Source organism: Salvelinus sp. IW2-2015, linkage group LG14, assembly GCF_002910315.2.
Source record: "Salvelinus sp. IW2-2015 linkage group LG14, ASM291031v2, whole genome shotgun sequence".
Classification (NCBI taxonomy): Eukaryota; Metazoa; Chordata; class Actinopteri; order Salmoniformes; family Salmonidae; genus Salvelinus; species Salvelinus sp. IW2-2015.
This window is the reverse complement of record NC_036854.1, coordinates 17,495,346-17,508,147: the sequence shown is the minus strand read 5'-3', so window position 1 is coordinate 17,508,147 and position 12,802 is coordinate 17,495,346. Positions and strand designations below refer to the sequence as shown.

The 12,802-nt window shown below is 44.6% G+C and overlaps 1 protein-coding gene across 6 annotated transcripts in view; it reads left to right on the top strand.

The window, feature by feature from the left end:
- Positions 1 to 12,802, top strand: part of LOC111972542 (calcipressin-2) — a 122,330-nt gene that overhangs the window by 63,405 nt on the left and 46,123 nt on the right. Inside the window, exon 1 of one of the 6 annotated variants that reach the window (XM_023999548.2) lies at positions 758 to 1,058. The exons of the other annotated variants lie outside the window; for them this stretch is intronic. Coding sequence (XP_023855316.1) covers positions 972 to 1,058 — 87 coding nt within the window. The 5' untranslated portion in view covers positions 758 to 971. Of the gene's footprint in view, positions 1 to 757; positions 1,059 to 12,802 lie in introns of those variants that run through there. 6 annotated transcript variants of the gene reach the window in all.

Below are 12,802 nucleotides of genomic sequence, written 5' to 3'. Positions count from 1 at the left end.
AAAAAAATCATATTTCATCCATTTTGAATTCAGGCTGTAACAACAAAATGTGGAATAAGTCAAGGGGGATGAATACTTTCTGAAGGCACTATATTTTCTTTAGGAATGTAGTGGAGTAAAAGTAAAAGTTGTCAAATATAAATGGTAAAGTCAACTACAGATACCCCCCAAAACTACTTAAGTAGTACTTCAAAGTATGTTTACACGCAACTTTACACCACAGGGTACCACTGATATGTTCCAATGATCATACTGCAGAATGTTATTTGAATCCTTCCCCAGAGCCCTGTGTGTGTCTGAGTCAGTGTGTCTCTTGATTTTAGGGAGCATGGTGTGGAATGTAAATCAGTGACAACGTGCAGGGCTTCATCAGACGAATGATAGCTCAGTTCCATAGCAGTAATACGTCTGTTGTATTAACTGTGTGACTGCGTCTCTGTAACAAGCTTCCCAAATCAGAGTCTGCAGCGGTGTGATTCACGCCTCGGACAAAATGCTGTCTGTCTGTGTTGTTCAGTTAGACAAACAGTTTTGGCACCTCATCATTTTCTATTTGCTTCACTGCATTACCCCACTAGTTCAGGATGAGAGAGACTTAAGCCTTACTCAGCGTGAAAAAAATATCTGCCTTTTTTGACATTTTGTGTATGTGTGCGAGAGAGGGAGAGTGTGTGTTTGGGGGGCAGTGATGTCATAACTGGAAGAGGGAGCGAGGGGAGGGGAGGCTAGTGGGTTGACTTCTCCCTCGGCGTCTCTGCTTCCCCAGCCAGCCAGCCCAGAGTAACACCCAGCCTGCCTCACTGCTAGAGACTACTACACAGTGGGCTCTTCAGAGCACAACACACTCACACAAACAAACCGGCGAAAACACACACACAGGTGCTCCGGACCAGCTGTCCTTTGTAAAGCGAGCAGTAGATTCCAGCAGTTTTTTTTATCTGTCTGTCTGAACGGTGCAGAGAGGAGTGAGAATGCCTTCACGAAGCCTAGACTGTGATAACTCTGTCCTCATCGCCTGTGTGGTGGACGTTGAGGTGTTCACCAGTCAGGAGGTCAAGGTAGGACAAGATACACATACACACTCCTAGAAGGCAGCACAGAACATACTTCACACACACTTCAGAAGACAGGTTTAGAATTTGAGTTTGTGTTCTATGGGTTTGTCTAGGCTTCTTAAAAAACTGTATTCAGCTGTATGCATTCTGTATGTACTCAGCTGTATGCATTCTGTATGTACTCAGCTGTATGCATTCTGTATGTACTCAGCTTATGCGTTCTTATATACCAGCTGTATAGCATTCTGTACTGTACTCAGCTGTATGCATTCTGTATGTACTCAAGCTGTATGCATTCTGTATGTACTCAGCTGTATGCTGCTGAGATGTACTCAGCTGTATCGCTTCTGTATGTAACTCAGCTGTATGCGTTCTGTATGTACTCAGCGTATGCATTCTGTATGTACTCAGCTTTTGCTTTTCCTCCTTCATTATACTGCACTGTATGCGGACTGTCACTGACTCGCTGTATTCTGTAGGTACTCAGTCTGTATCTTCATATTACTCAAGCTGTATGCGTTCGTATTACTCAAGCTTATGCTTCTGTATTACTCATCTTTTATCGCGTTCTTATTACTCAGCTGTTATACTTCTGTATGTACTCAGCTGTATGCGTTCTGTATGTACTCAGCTGTATGCATTCTGTATGTACTCATCTGTATGCAGAGTTTTGTGCTTTAAGTCTAAGATTGCTGTAAAACTACTCTCAGGTTGTGTCTAAGACAGTGCTGTACAGTACAGTTGTTTTGTCACATCACCAGACGACTAGAAGATAAGACACCATGTCAATGTAAAGTAGTATTGATCCCATATTCATAGCACGCAATGACAACATCAAGCTTGTGACTCTACAAACTGGTTTGATGTATTTGCAGTTTGTTTTGGTTGTGATGAGTACATATAGAATGCATACAGAATATGGGACCAAATACTTAACTTTTGTCTACATTGATACACTATAAGTAAATTAGCCCAAATACTTATGACTTCTTCACATGGGGGTGACTACTTTAAAGGCATACTGTGATATTTGGGCCATTTTTATGTCTCTACTTTATGTTTCCCGAGTGGTGCAGCAGTCTAAAGCACTGCACTGCAGTGCTTGAGGCGTCACTACAGACCCTGGTTCGATCCCGGGCTCTATCACAACCGGCCGTGATCGGGAGTCCCATAGGGCGGCGCACAATTGGCCCAGCATCTTCTGGGGTAGGGGAGGGTTTGGCCGGGGTAGGCTGTCATTGTAAATAAGAATTTGCTCTTAACTGACTTGCCTAATTAAATCAAGGTTAAAATAAAAAAATGTAAAGTATGAAGGAAGTTAGAGGTATTTCCACAAGCCAATGTTAACTAGCGTTAGCGCAATGAATGGAAGTCTACAGGTATGCTAGCATATGGAGGGAAGTGTGTGCACAACAAAGCTTTGACATATTATGCATATATAGTATTGTCTGAATGCACTGTATGAAGTCGGTTTTAATTTGACTTCTAACACAGGGATCTCGGGGTCTCAACTTCCTGTTGAGAGTTAGAATAGTAGAAAACACAAGGTGCAATTTCGACATTTTGGTTTTGCATCAGCAGTTCCTCGGTTAGCACATGTCAGTGTTTTTTTATTTATTGGTAAGTTAGTCTAGTGACCAGCTATCTGACCAGGGTAATTGATCATCAGTTATCATATTAAAAACTGCCAACATGGCAAAATTCGTAGAATTGTATGAAATTAGTTATACAATTGCAAAATCTTCTCTACGCCCCATGGCAAAATGTGTAGAATTGCAGGAAATTAACTTTAAAACATATTMTTTTCTCGTTGCTGTCACAAGGTCGGCCGATAAAATATTTTCCACGAGCCATTGCGGTCCCCCTTCCGTATTTTTTGTTGTTGTGGCCCCCACCCCCATCAAAGTTAGGGTTAGGGTTAGGGTTCCCTGATCTAACATATCAGCCTTTTTACTATTACTTTGATTTGATATGTGTTGGAAAAATGATGGTTTTAGGATGAAGTGTGTTGGATTGCACTGCAAGATGCTGCAGCTTTGTTCTCCTTTTGGCACTCTCAACCGTTCATCATTTACATGCAGAAGACACAAACACAAACACTTGTCTGCAAGTGGAGCGTACGTCATCGCACCACACTCACAATCCATTCATAAACCCCCCCTGTTGTGCTGCTCCAATGTATCACACCTTGGACAGACTGAATCTCACTGGGGAGCCGACTCGCACGCACGCACGCACGCACACACACACACACACACACACACACACACACACACACACACACACACACACACACACACACACACACACACACACACACAACACACACACACACACACTAGCAGAGATCTACTACACTACACACAGCCTCACACAAATCTACATTATCTACACACAGCTCACAGACTTGGGTCTCTGGGTGAACAATTAATTCTGTGAAAATGGGGATGAAATGTTAAGATTCCATGTACCAAATCTGGGTGAAAAACAACAGACTGCAGTTATTGGATTATAGTGCATTGACCTAAAAATAGGAAAGGAGAATCAGTCTAGAGAATCATTAATCCTCCATCACATCCACATGTTTAATGTTTATTAATCACTGTCTACTGCTCGGCTGCTCTGGTCTGGCTGCATCCGTCTCCACCATCTTCATTCTAGAATATAGAAGATTCTGAATTTAGAGTATCCTCTGATAGAAGATGAGGCAGTGAGAAGACTGAAGAGATGAGGTTATGATTTGAGTGATGTTTAACGCCTGGCTGGCGCTAGTATAATGAATAGCTAATGTTCAGCCATGGTGATTGGTCAGATGGACAGACGAACAGAGAGACTGACGGAGGGACAGATAGACAGACATACATTTGTTATTATACATTTTGCCAGGCTTCCATATTCCTGCTGCACAAAAACGAATGAATATGGAGTGATGTACAGTCGTGGCCAAAAGTTTTGAATGACACAAATATAAATTTTCAAAAGTTTGCTGCTTCAGTGTCTTTAGATATTTTTGTCAGATGTTACTATGGAATACTGAAGTATAATTACAAGATTTCATAAGTGTCAAAGGCTTTTATTGACAATTACATGAAGTTGATGCAAAGAGTCAATATTTCAGTGTTGACCCTTCTTTTTCAAGACCTCTGCAATCCGCCCTGGCATGCTGTCAATTAACTTCTGGGCCACATCCTGACTGATGGCAGCCCATTCTTGCATAATCAATGCTTGAAGTTTGTCAGAATTTGTGGGTTTTTGTTTGTCCACCCGCCTCTTGAGGATTGACCACAAGTTCTCAATGGGATTAAGGTCTGGGGAGTTTCCTGGCCATGGACCCAAAATATCGATGTTTTGTTCCCGAGCCACTTAGTTATCACTTTTGCCTTATGGCAAGGTGCTCCATCATGCTGGAAAAGGCATTTTCGTCACCAAACTGTTCCTGGATGGTTGGGAGAAGTTGCTCTCGGAGGATGTGTTGGTATCATTTTTTATTCATGGCTGTGTTCTTAGGCAAAATTGTGAGTGAGGCCACTCCCTTGGCTGAGAAGCAACCCCACACATGAATGGTCTCAGGATGCTTTACTGTTGGCATGACACAGGACTGAAGGTAGCGCTCACCTTGTCTTCTCCGGACAAGCTTTTTTCCGGATGCCCCAAACAATCGGAAAGGGGATTCATCAGAGAAAATGACTTTACCCCAGTCCTCAGCAGTCCAATCCCTGTATCTTTTGCAGAATATCAGTCTGTCCCTGATGTTTTTCCTGTAGAGAAGTGGCTTCTTTGCTGCCATTCTTGACACAAGGCAATCCTCCAAAGTCAGATGCACTCACACCTGCCTGCTGCCATTCCTAAACAAGCTCTGTACTGGTGGTGCCCCGATCCCGCAGCTGAATCAACTTTAGGAGACGGTCCTGGCGCTTGCTGGACTTTCTTGGCCGCCCTGTGCGATCTTACTGGCAGCAATATCCTTGCCTGTGAAGCCCTTTTTGTGCAAAGCAATGATGATGGCACGTGTTTCCTTGCTTGATTCCAAGCACCACCCTCCTTTTGAAGCTTCCAGTCTGTTACTCGAACTCAATCACCATGACAGAGTGATCTCCAGCCTTGTCCTCTTCAACACTCACACCTGTGTTAACGAGAGAATCACTGACATGATGTCAGCTGGTCCTTTTGTGGCAGGGCTGAAATGCAGTGGAAATGTTTTGGGGGATTCAGTTCATTTGCATGACAAAGAGGGACTTTGAAAATAATTGCAATTCATCTGATCACTCTTCATAACATTCTGGAGTATATGCAAATTGCCATCATACAAACTGAGGCAGCAGACTTTGTGAAAATTAATATTTGTGTCATTCTCAAAACTTTTGGCCACGACTGTAAGCTTCCCAGTGACGCGAGCCTACCTGATCGGCTAAATGCATTTTATGCTCACTTCGAGACAAGCAACACTGAAGCATCCATGAGAGCACCAGCTGTTCCAGACGACTGTAGCCGATGTGAGCAAGACCTTTAACCAGGTCAACTTTCACAAGGCCGCAGGGCCAGACAGATTACCAGGACGTGTACTCAGAGCATGCGCAAGTGTCTTCACTGACATTTTCAACCTCTCCCTGACCGAGTCTGTAATACCTACATGTTTCAAGAAGATCAGCATAGTCCCTGTGCCCAAGAAAGCAAAGGTAGCATGCCTAAATGACTACTACCCTCATGTCGGTAGCCATGAAGTGCTTTGAAAGGCTGGTCATGACTCACATCAAAACCATCATCCCGGAAACCCTAGACCCACTCCAATTCGTATACCGCCCCAACAGATCCACAGATGATGCAATCTCAATCTCAATCTCAATCACACTCCACACTGCCCTTTCCCACCTGGACTAAAGGAACACCTATGTGAGAATGCTGTTCATTGACTACAGCTCAGCATTCAACACCACAGTGCCCACAAAGCTCATCACTAAGCTAAGGACCCTGAGACTAAACACCTCCCTCTGCAACTGTCATCCTGGACTTCCTGAAGGGCCGCCCCCAGGTGGTAAGGGTAGGCAACAACATATCTGCCACGCTGATCCTCATCACAGGGGCTCCTCAGGGGTGCATGCTTAGTCCCCTCCTGTACTCCCTGTTCACCTACGACTGCATGGCCAAGCATGACTCCAACATCATCATTAAGCTTGCTGAAGACTGCTGAATAATTAATCAAATGGCCACCTGGACTATTTGCATTGACCATTGACACCCCCCCCACCCCTTTGTTTTTACACTACTGCTACTGTATACCGGTACCCCCTGACTCCCTAGTGGTACCGCTGTCTAAGGCATTGCATCTCAGTGCAAGTGGCGTCACTGTTGTCTCTGGTTCGAATCCAGGCTGCATCACATTTGGCCGTGATTGGGAGTCCCATAGGGCGGCGCACAATTGGCCCAGCGTCGTCCGGGTTTGGCCAGGGTAGGCCGTCATTGTAAATAAGAATTTGTNTGGCCGTGATTGGGAGTCCCATAGGGCGGCGCACAATTGGCCCAGCGTCGTCCGGGTTTGGCCAGGGTAGGCCGTCATTGTAAATAAGAATTTGTTCTTTACTGACTTGCCTAGATAAATACAATTATTGTTATTTTGTTGTGTTACATTCTATTTAGAATTTTTTTACTTTTTAGTTTATTTAGTAAATATTTCCTTAACTCAATTTTCTTAAAACTGCATTGTATGTTAAGGGCTTGTAAGTAACCATTTCACGGTAAGGTTGTTGTATTCGGCGCATGTGACAAATAAAATGTGATTTGATGATTTGATTTGATTATGGTTGTGTTTTGCATTTTTTTTATGTGTATACAAGAGCATGTTTACACTCTACAGCCTGACATGTGACTGGTCAATGGTGTTGTTGACCATGACCTCTCTCTCCCTCCTCTTCCTACTTTTTCTCCCTTTCTCTCCTTCCTCTCTCTCTCCCCTCCCCTACATGTGTATGTTTAGAATGAGTTGTTTTGACACTGTCCTTGAATAACTGGGTTAAAGTGACTGGCTCCTGAACAATATATGGTGTTTTCAGGCTGATGTTCATTGGTGTGTTGTTTGGGATACTGTACTGCGGGTTAATGAGCACAAACACTATATTCCTAACAGTAAACGCTATCATTACTGAAGTAATTGCTGTGGAAACTTATGACAGTATGTGAGGTCATGTCATGGCAGGGATTTGGTTTAATAACTGTGTAGATTCGGGTTGGAGTGCAGGTCAGGTTCACTGGCAGGGTAGAACTGTCTGATTTAACAACATGGTTATGAGGATGTCACCATTTCTGTTTGTTCCTCTCTTGATCAAACTATTCCTATGATGCCAAGAGGACTATTCCTATGATGCCATTCAACATAATTCCAATTCAGCCAGTGTATGAAGAATACTTTTGATTTCAAGCATTAATATCGGTCTCTTTTTGAATATACAGTACACTAGGTTGTGTCACGTATTCCGTATTGCTCATTATGTGCAACAGTTCCAGAGGTCTACATCACCGGCCTCTAGGCATCACTGAACTGTCTCATTACGCACACCTGATTCCAATTCCCCGATTAGTAATTGTATATACAGTATGTGCCGTCTGTTCACCATTGGCTGGTCGGTTATTGTTCCCATGTCTGTTGGTCTGTCAGTACCTGTGCTTTGTTATTTCGGCTTTCGTGCTGGGTGTATTGTGCACTTGTTATTACGGGTCTCGTCCCGTGTATTGTTGTGCATTGTTATTACAGGTTTCGCCCCGTGTAGTGCATTGGAGGTTTTACCTCGCTCTTTTGTTTGGGTTATATCCCTGTGTTTTTGTATACATGTTAGTTTTGGGCTTCGTCCCCGTGCCTTTTCATGGCATGTTGTATATTTTGGGTGGAGTATTAAACCTCCCTATTACGAATTCCTGCGCCTGTCTCCAATCATTTATACAACGTGGCAAAGTAACCGACCCTAAATGGAGACTGCGGGAATGGCCCATCTGCCGCTGCTGCAACTGGCCGCTGCAACTGGCCCGTCGGACGCCGCTGCAACTGGTCCATCCGACGCCGCCGCAACTTTGGCAGCTGCAACTGGTCTGTCAGACGCCGCCGCAACATCGGCAGCTGCAAAACTGGCCCCCGACGCCACTGCCAAACCTTGTCCGTTCCATGCCGCCGCAACTTCGGCAGCTGCAACTGGCCTGTTCGGACGCCGCTGCAACTGGTCCATCCGACGCCGCCGCAACTTTGGCAGCTGCAACTGGTCCATCTGACGCCGACGTAACTTCGCCAGCTGCAACTGGTCTGTCAGACGCCGACGTAACTTCGGCAGCTGCAACTGGTTCGTCTGATGCCGCCGCAACTTCGGCAGCTGCAACTGGCCCGTCCGACGCCGCTGCAACTGGTCCGTCCGATGCAGCCGCAACTTCGGCAGCTGCAACTGGCCCTGACCGACCCGCAACTCGTTCCTGTGGTCATCCTCGAGGCCGGTGTCGTTCCGCTGCACCTTTCCGTGCACCAGTTCCGGAGGTCTGCGTCACCGGCCCCTAGGCGTCACTGTACTGTCTCATTATGCACACCTGATTCCAATTCCCCTGATTAGTAATTGTATATATGTGCCCTCTGTTCACTATTGTCTTGTCGGTTAGTGTTCCCATGTCCGTTGGTCTGTAAGAACTAACGCTGGAGATGAGAAGCAGGTACGGAGAGTGAACATTTAATATAGCACAGACATGGAACAGGACAGGAAGACAGGACAGGAAGAGCGTCAGAACCGGGTAACAAAACGACAAACGACAATTAATGCTGAAGCGGGGAACAGAGCTGGGYAACAGACAGATTTAGGGGAGGTAATGACACACGTGATTGAGTCCAGGTGAGTGCAATGAATCGCTGATGCATGTGACTAGGGAAGCGGGTGTGCGTAATGATGGCGGCAGGAGTGCGTACTGCTGGGCAGCCTGGCGCCATCGAGCGCCAGGGAGTGAGAGCTGGAGCAGACGTGACAGGTTGTTTCTGATCTACCACTATGATAGATAAAGCAACTGTCCAGCAGTGATAACGTGGCAGCTCTTTACAGTGCCCCATCGTGTGCATTTTTAGGGCTGTCCCCGACTAAAAAAATCTTGGTTGACCGAGAGTCGTGTGTTCTTTCGACCAATCGATTGTTTGAAATGTTAAAACATTTATTTTTCATATATATAAAGGGAAAGGAAAGGGAAAGGGGGATACCTAGTCAGTTGTACAACTGAATGCCTTCAACTGAAATATGTCATCCACATTTAACCCAACCCCTCTGAATCAGAGAGGTGCGGGGGGCTGCCTTAATCGACATCCACGTTTTCGGCGCCCGGGGAACAGTGGGTCAACTACCTTGCTCAGGGACAGAAAGACAGATTTTTACCTTGTCTCAGACAAATTAACTAAACTCAGAAAAAAAAGAAACTGAACAAGTTCCACAGACATGCGACTAACAGAAATMGAATAATGTGTTCCTGAACAAAGGGGGGTTAAAATCAAAAGTAACAGTCAGTATCTGGTGTGGCCACCAGCTGCATTAAGTACTGTAGTGCATCTCCTCCTCATGGACTGCACCAGATTTGCCAGTTCTTGCTGTGAGATGTTACCCCACTCCTCCACCAAGGCATCTGCAAGTTCCCGGACATTTCTAGGGGGAATGGCCATAGCCCTCACCCTCCGATCCAACAGGTCCCAGACGTGCTCAATGGGATTGAGATCCGGGCTCTTCGCTGGCCATGGCAGAACATTGACATTCCTGTCTTGCAGGAAATCACGCACAGAACGAGCAGTATGGCTGGTGGCATTGTCATGCTGGAGGATCATGTCAGGATGAGCCTGCAGGAAGGGTACCACATGAGGGAGGAGGATGTCTGCCCTGTAATGTACAGCGTTGAGATTGCCTGCAATAACAACAAGCTCAGTCCGATGATGCTGTGACACATCGCCCCAGACCATGACAGACCCTCCACCTCCAAATAGATCCCGCTCCAGAGTACAGGCCTTGGTGTAATGCTCATTCCCTCGACAATGAATGTGAATCCGACCATCACCCCTGGTGAGAAAAAAACACAACTCGTCAGTGAAGAGCACTTTTTGCCAGTCCTGTCTGGTCCAGCGACGGTGGGTTTGTGCCCATAGACAATGTTGTTGCCGGTGATGTCTGGTGAGGACCTGCCTTACAACAGGCCTACAAGCCCTCAGTCCAGCCTCTCTCAGCCTATTGCGGACAGTCTGAGCACTGATGGAGGGATTATGTGGTGTAACTCGGGCAGTTGTTGTTGCCATCCTGTACCTGTCCCGCAGGTGTGATATTCGGATGTACCGATCCTGTGCAGGTTTTGTTACACGTGGTCTGCCACTGCAAGGACGTTCAGCTGTCTGTCCTGTCTCCCTGTAGCGCTGTCTTAGGCATCTCACAGTACGGACATTGCAATTTATTGCCCTGGTCACATCTGCAGTCCTCATGCCTCCTTGAACACAAAGAGTTTGACGCATCTGGTGGACATGAGGCTTTACGTGACACATGTAGCCTATGCATCGCATGCATGTGACCAATAGGGCCTGACCTATAGCATATCATAATCACATCAATAAACTGGTTTTAACAAACTCTGAACACTGTAACACATTTGACAGCAAAATAGATGCAGAGGACGTGACAAACTCGAAACAGGAGAATGTTTACTGGTTGCTTGGGAGGTAAAGGGGAAGTCAGATGTGTGGAATACATGTGTCAATTATGTGTTCCAAACAGGTGCTATTAAATTACAATATAATCTGACGTTTGGAACAATGTAAACAACACAAAATAAATGATAAGCGTACCAGAGAGTCTGTTGTAACATAATTTTGGGGGGGTAAAGCCTTTATTATAGCAATGAATAAAACCAGTTGGATTCATTCATGAATGCAATTTCCGAAATGGAACAATAATTATTGTTTACGCTAATTATTCAAGGGTCACTTTGTGATTTTATTTTAATGCTTGATTGCATTTCAAATCATGAATAACTCGTGTGCTGTGTGACGACATGAACAAATGAATGTTTGATACAGTACTGTAGCCTATTTAAGAATTGAAATAAAGGCCTAAGTAAGTTACGGTATTAAGACTAAACAGGATGTGCTCCAAGGCCTACAGCTCGATGGTGGTTATACAAGGCTGCTATACTAAGCCTACTAATGATAATGACATTATTCATTATTATGATAATGATGATCATAACAATGTTAGAAATAATAACAATAAGGAGATCAAGAAAAGGGAGGGTTATTATTTTTACAAATATTATTTTGGACTATTTGGAACAGTGTAAACAACACAAAATAAATGATAAATAATAGCAGACGCTGTTCTTACAAAAAAAGGAAAAGCCTTTATTACAGCATAGCAAAGATTAAAAACAGCTGAATTTGTGAATTGTTTATCCGACTTGTTGTGTCAGCCCTAGTACACTCTATAACTGGGTTCTCTGTTCGGTGTTTTATGAACTCTAATTCTAGTCAGATGACGCTATCGCCACACTTTATTACAACACATTATGATTGGTCAGGCTTTATGTAGAGATGGGACTTTTACCCAACCACTGCTCAGTACATTGTAATAGAAATAGATGCAGTGTCTCTGCCAGGTTATGGGTGGTGAAGACCTGAGATACACGTTCTCTTTATAATAACATTCCTAACTTCTATATTTGAGCCCCCTTTCTCTCTGTTCTTTTCTCCTTTTAAGTAAATCTTTCCATTCCAGTTCTAATGGGCTACTTGTTAAATTTCTCCTCTAAGATGGAAAATCACATTACAGTAAAATGACTGGATGAATGGGGGATGTTATCAACTATTCTCCCTCCCCCACAAGCCTGCTGTGTGAGATTTTCTGCCCTAGTTTTAACATGACACCAGAGGTTACACAACCCAGGAGTTATATTTGGCTGGAGGTCAAAGTTCAGCATAAAAAGAACAATCTGAGAGTAGTCTGGATGCGTTTAAGATGAATGACCATTTTGTTCTCCTAAAAAGAAGAGAGAACAGAAAAAACACTGTATTCTGGTTTCTGTTTCTTTTAGTCTCTGTAATCAATCTTCTACTACATTTGTCTGTATGTGCTTAAAGCCTGTGTTGCTAAAGTTGACATTCATCTGTTGATAAGTCAAAAGGTGACTCTGGTTTAGTGTTTGTTCTCCTCTCTTCTCCGTTTCTTTCCCCTTCCCTTTCTCCTCTCTTCTCCGTTTCTTTCCCCTTCCCTTTCTCCTCTCTTCTCCGTTTCTTTCCCCCGACAGAGGATTTCTTGTACTGCTATCCCCACTAGCAAGAGCTGTTGTGTTCCTATTTGATAGGTGCCTGATGGGAGTGTTTCTCAATGCTGATACAGGAGGCTTGTCTGTTCTTGTCTCCTTAGTGCTGCTGGTTTCCTCTAGTCTTGATAAGATCTGTGTGTTCCTCAAGGAGAGGTGTCACCACAGAAAGGTTCAAATTGATGGCCTCTGTCACTCACGGACAGCCTATTTATAGATGTTGCCTGTTATCCTTGATGTGGGTGGGCTTCACTATAACAATGCAGGGGGATGGTGTGTGTGTGTGTTGTGTGTGTGTGTGTGTGTGTGTGTGGTTGTGTGTGTTGTGTGTGTGTGGTGTGTGTGTGTGGTGTGTGTGGTGTGTGTGTGTGTGTGTGTGTGTGTGTGGTGTGTGTGTTTGTGTTTTGGTGTGTGTGTGTTCCTCTGAGTGTAAACACCTGACTGGTACATGT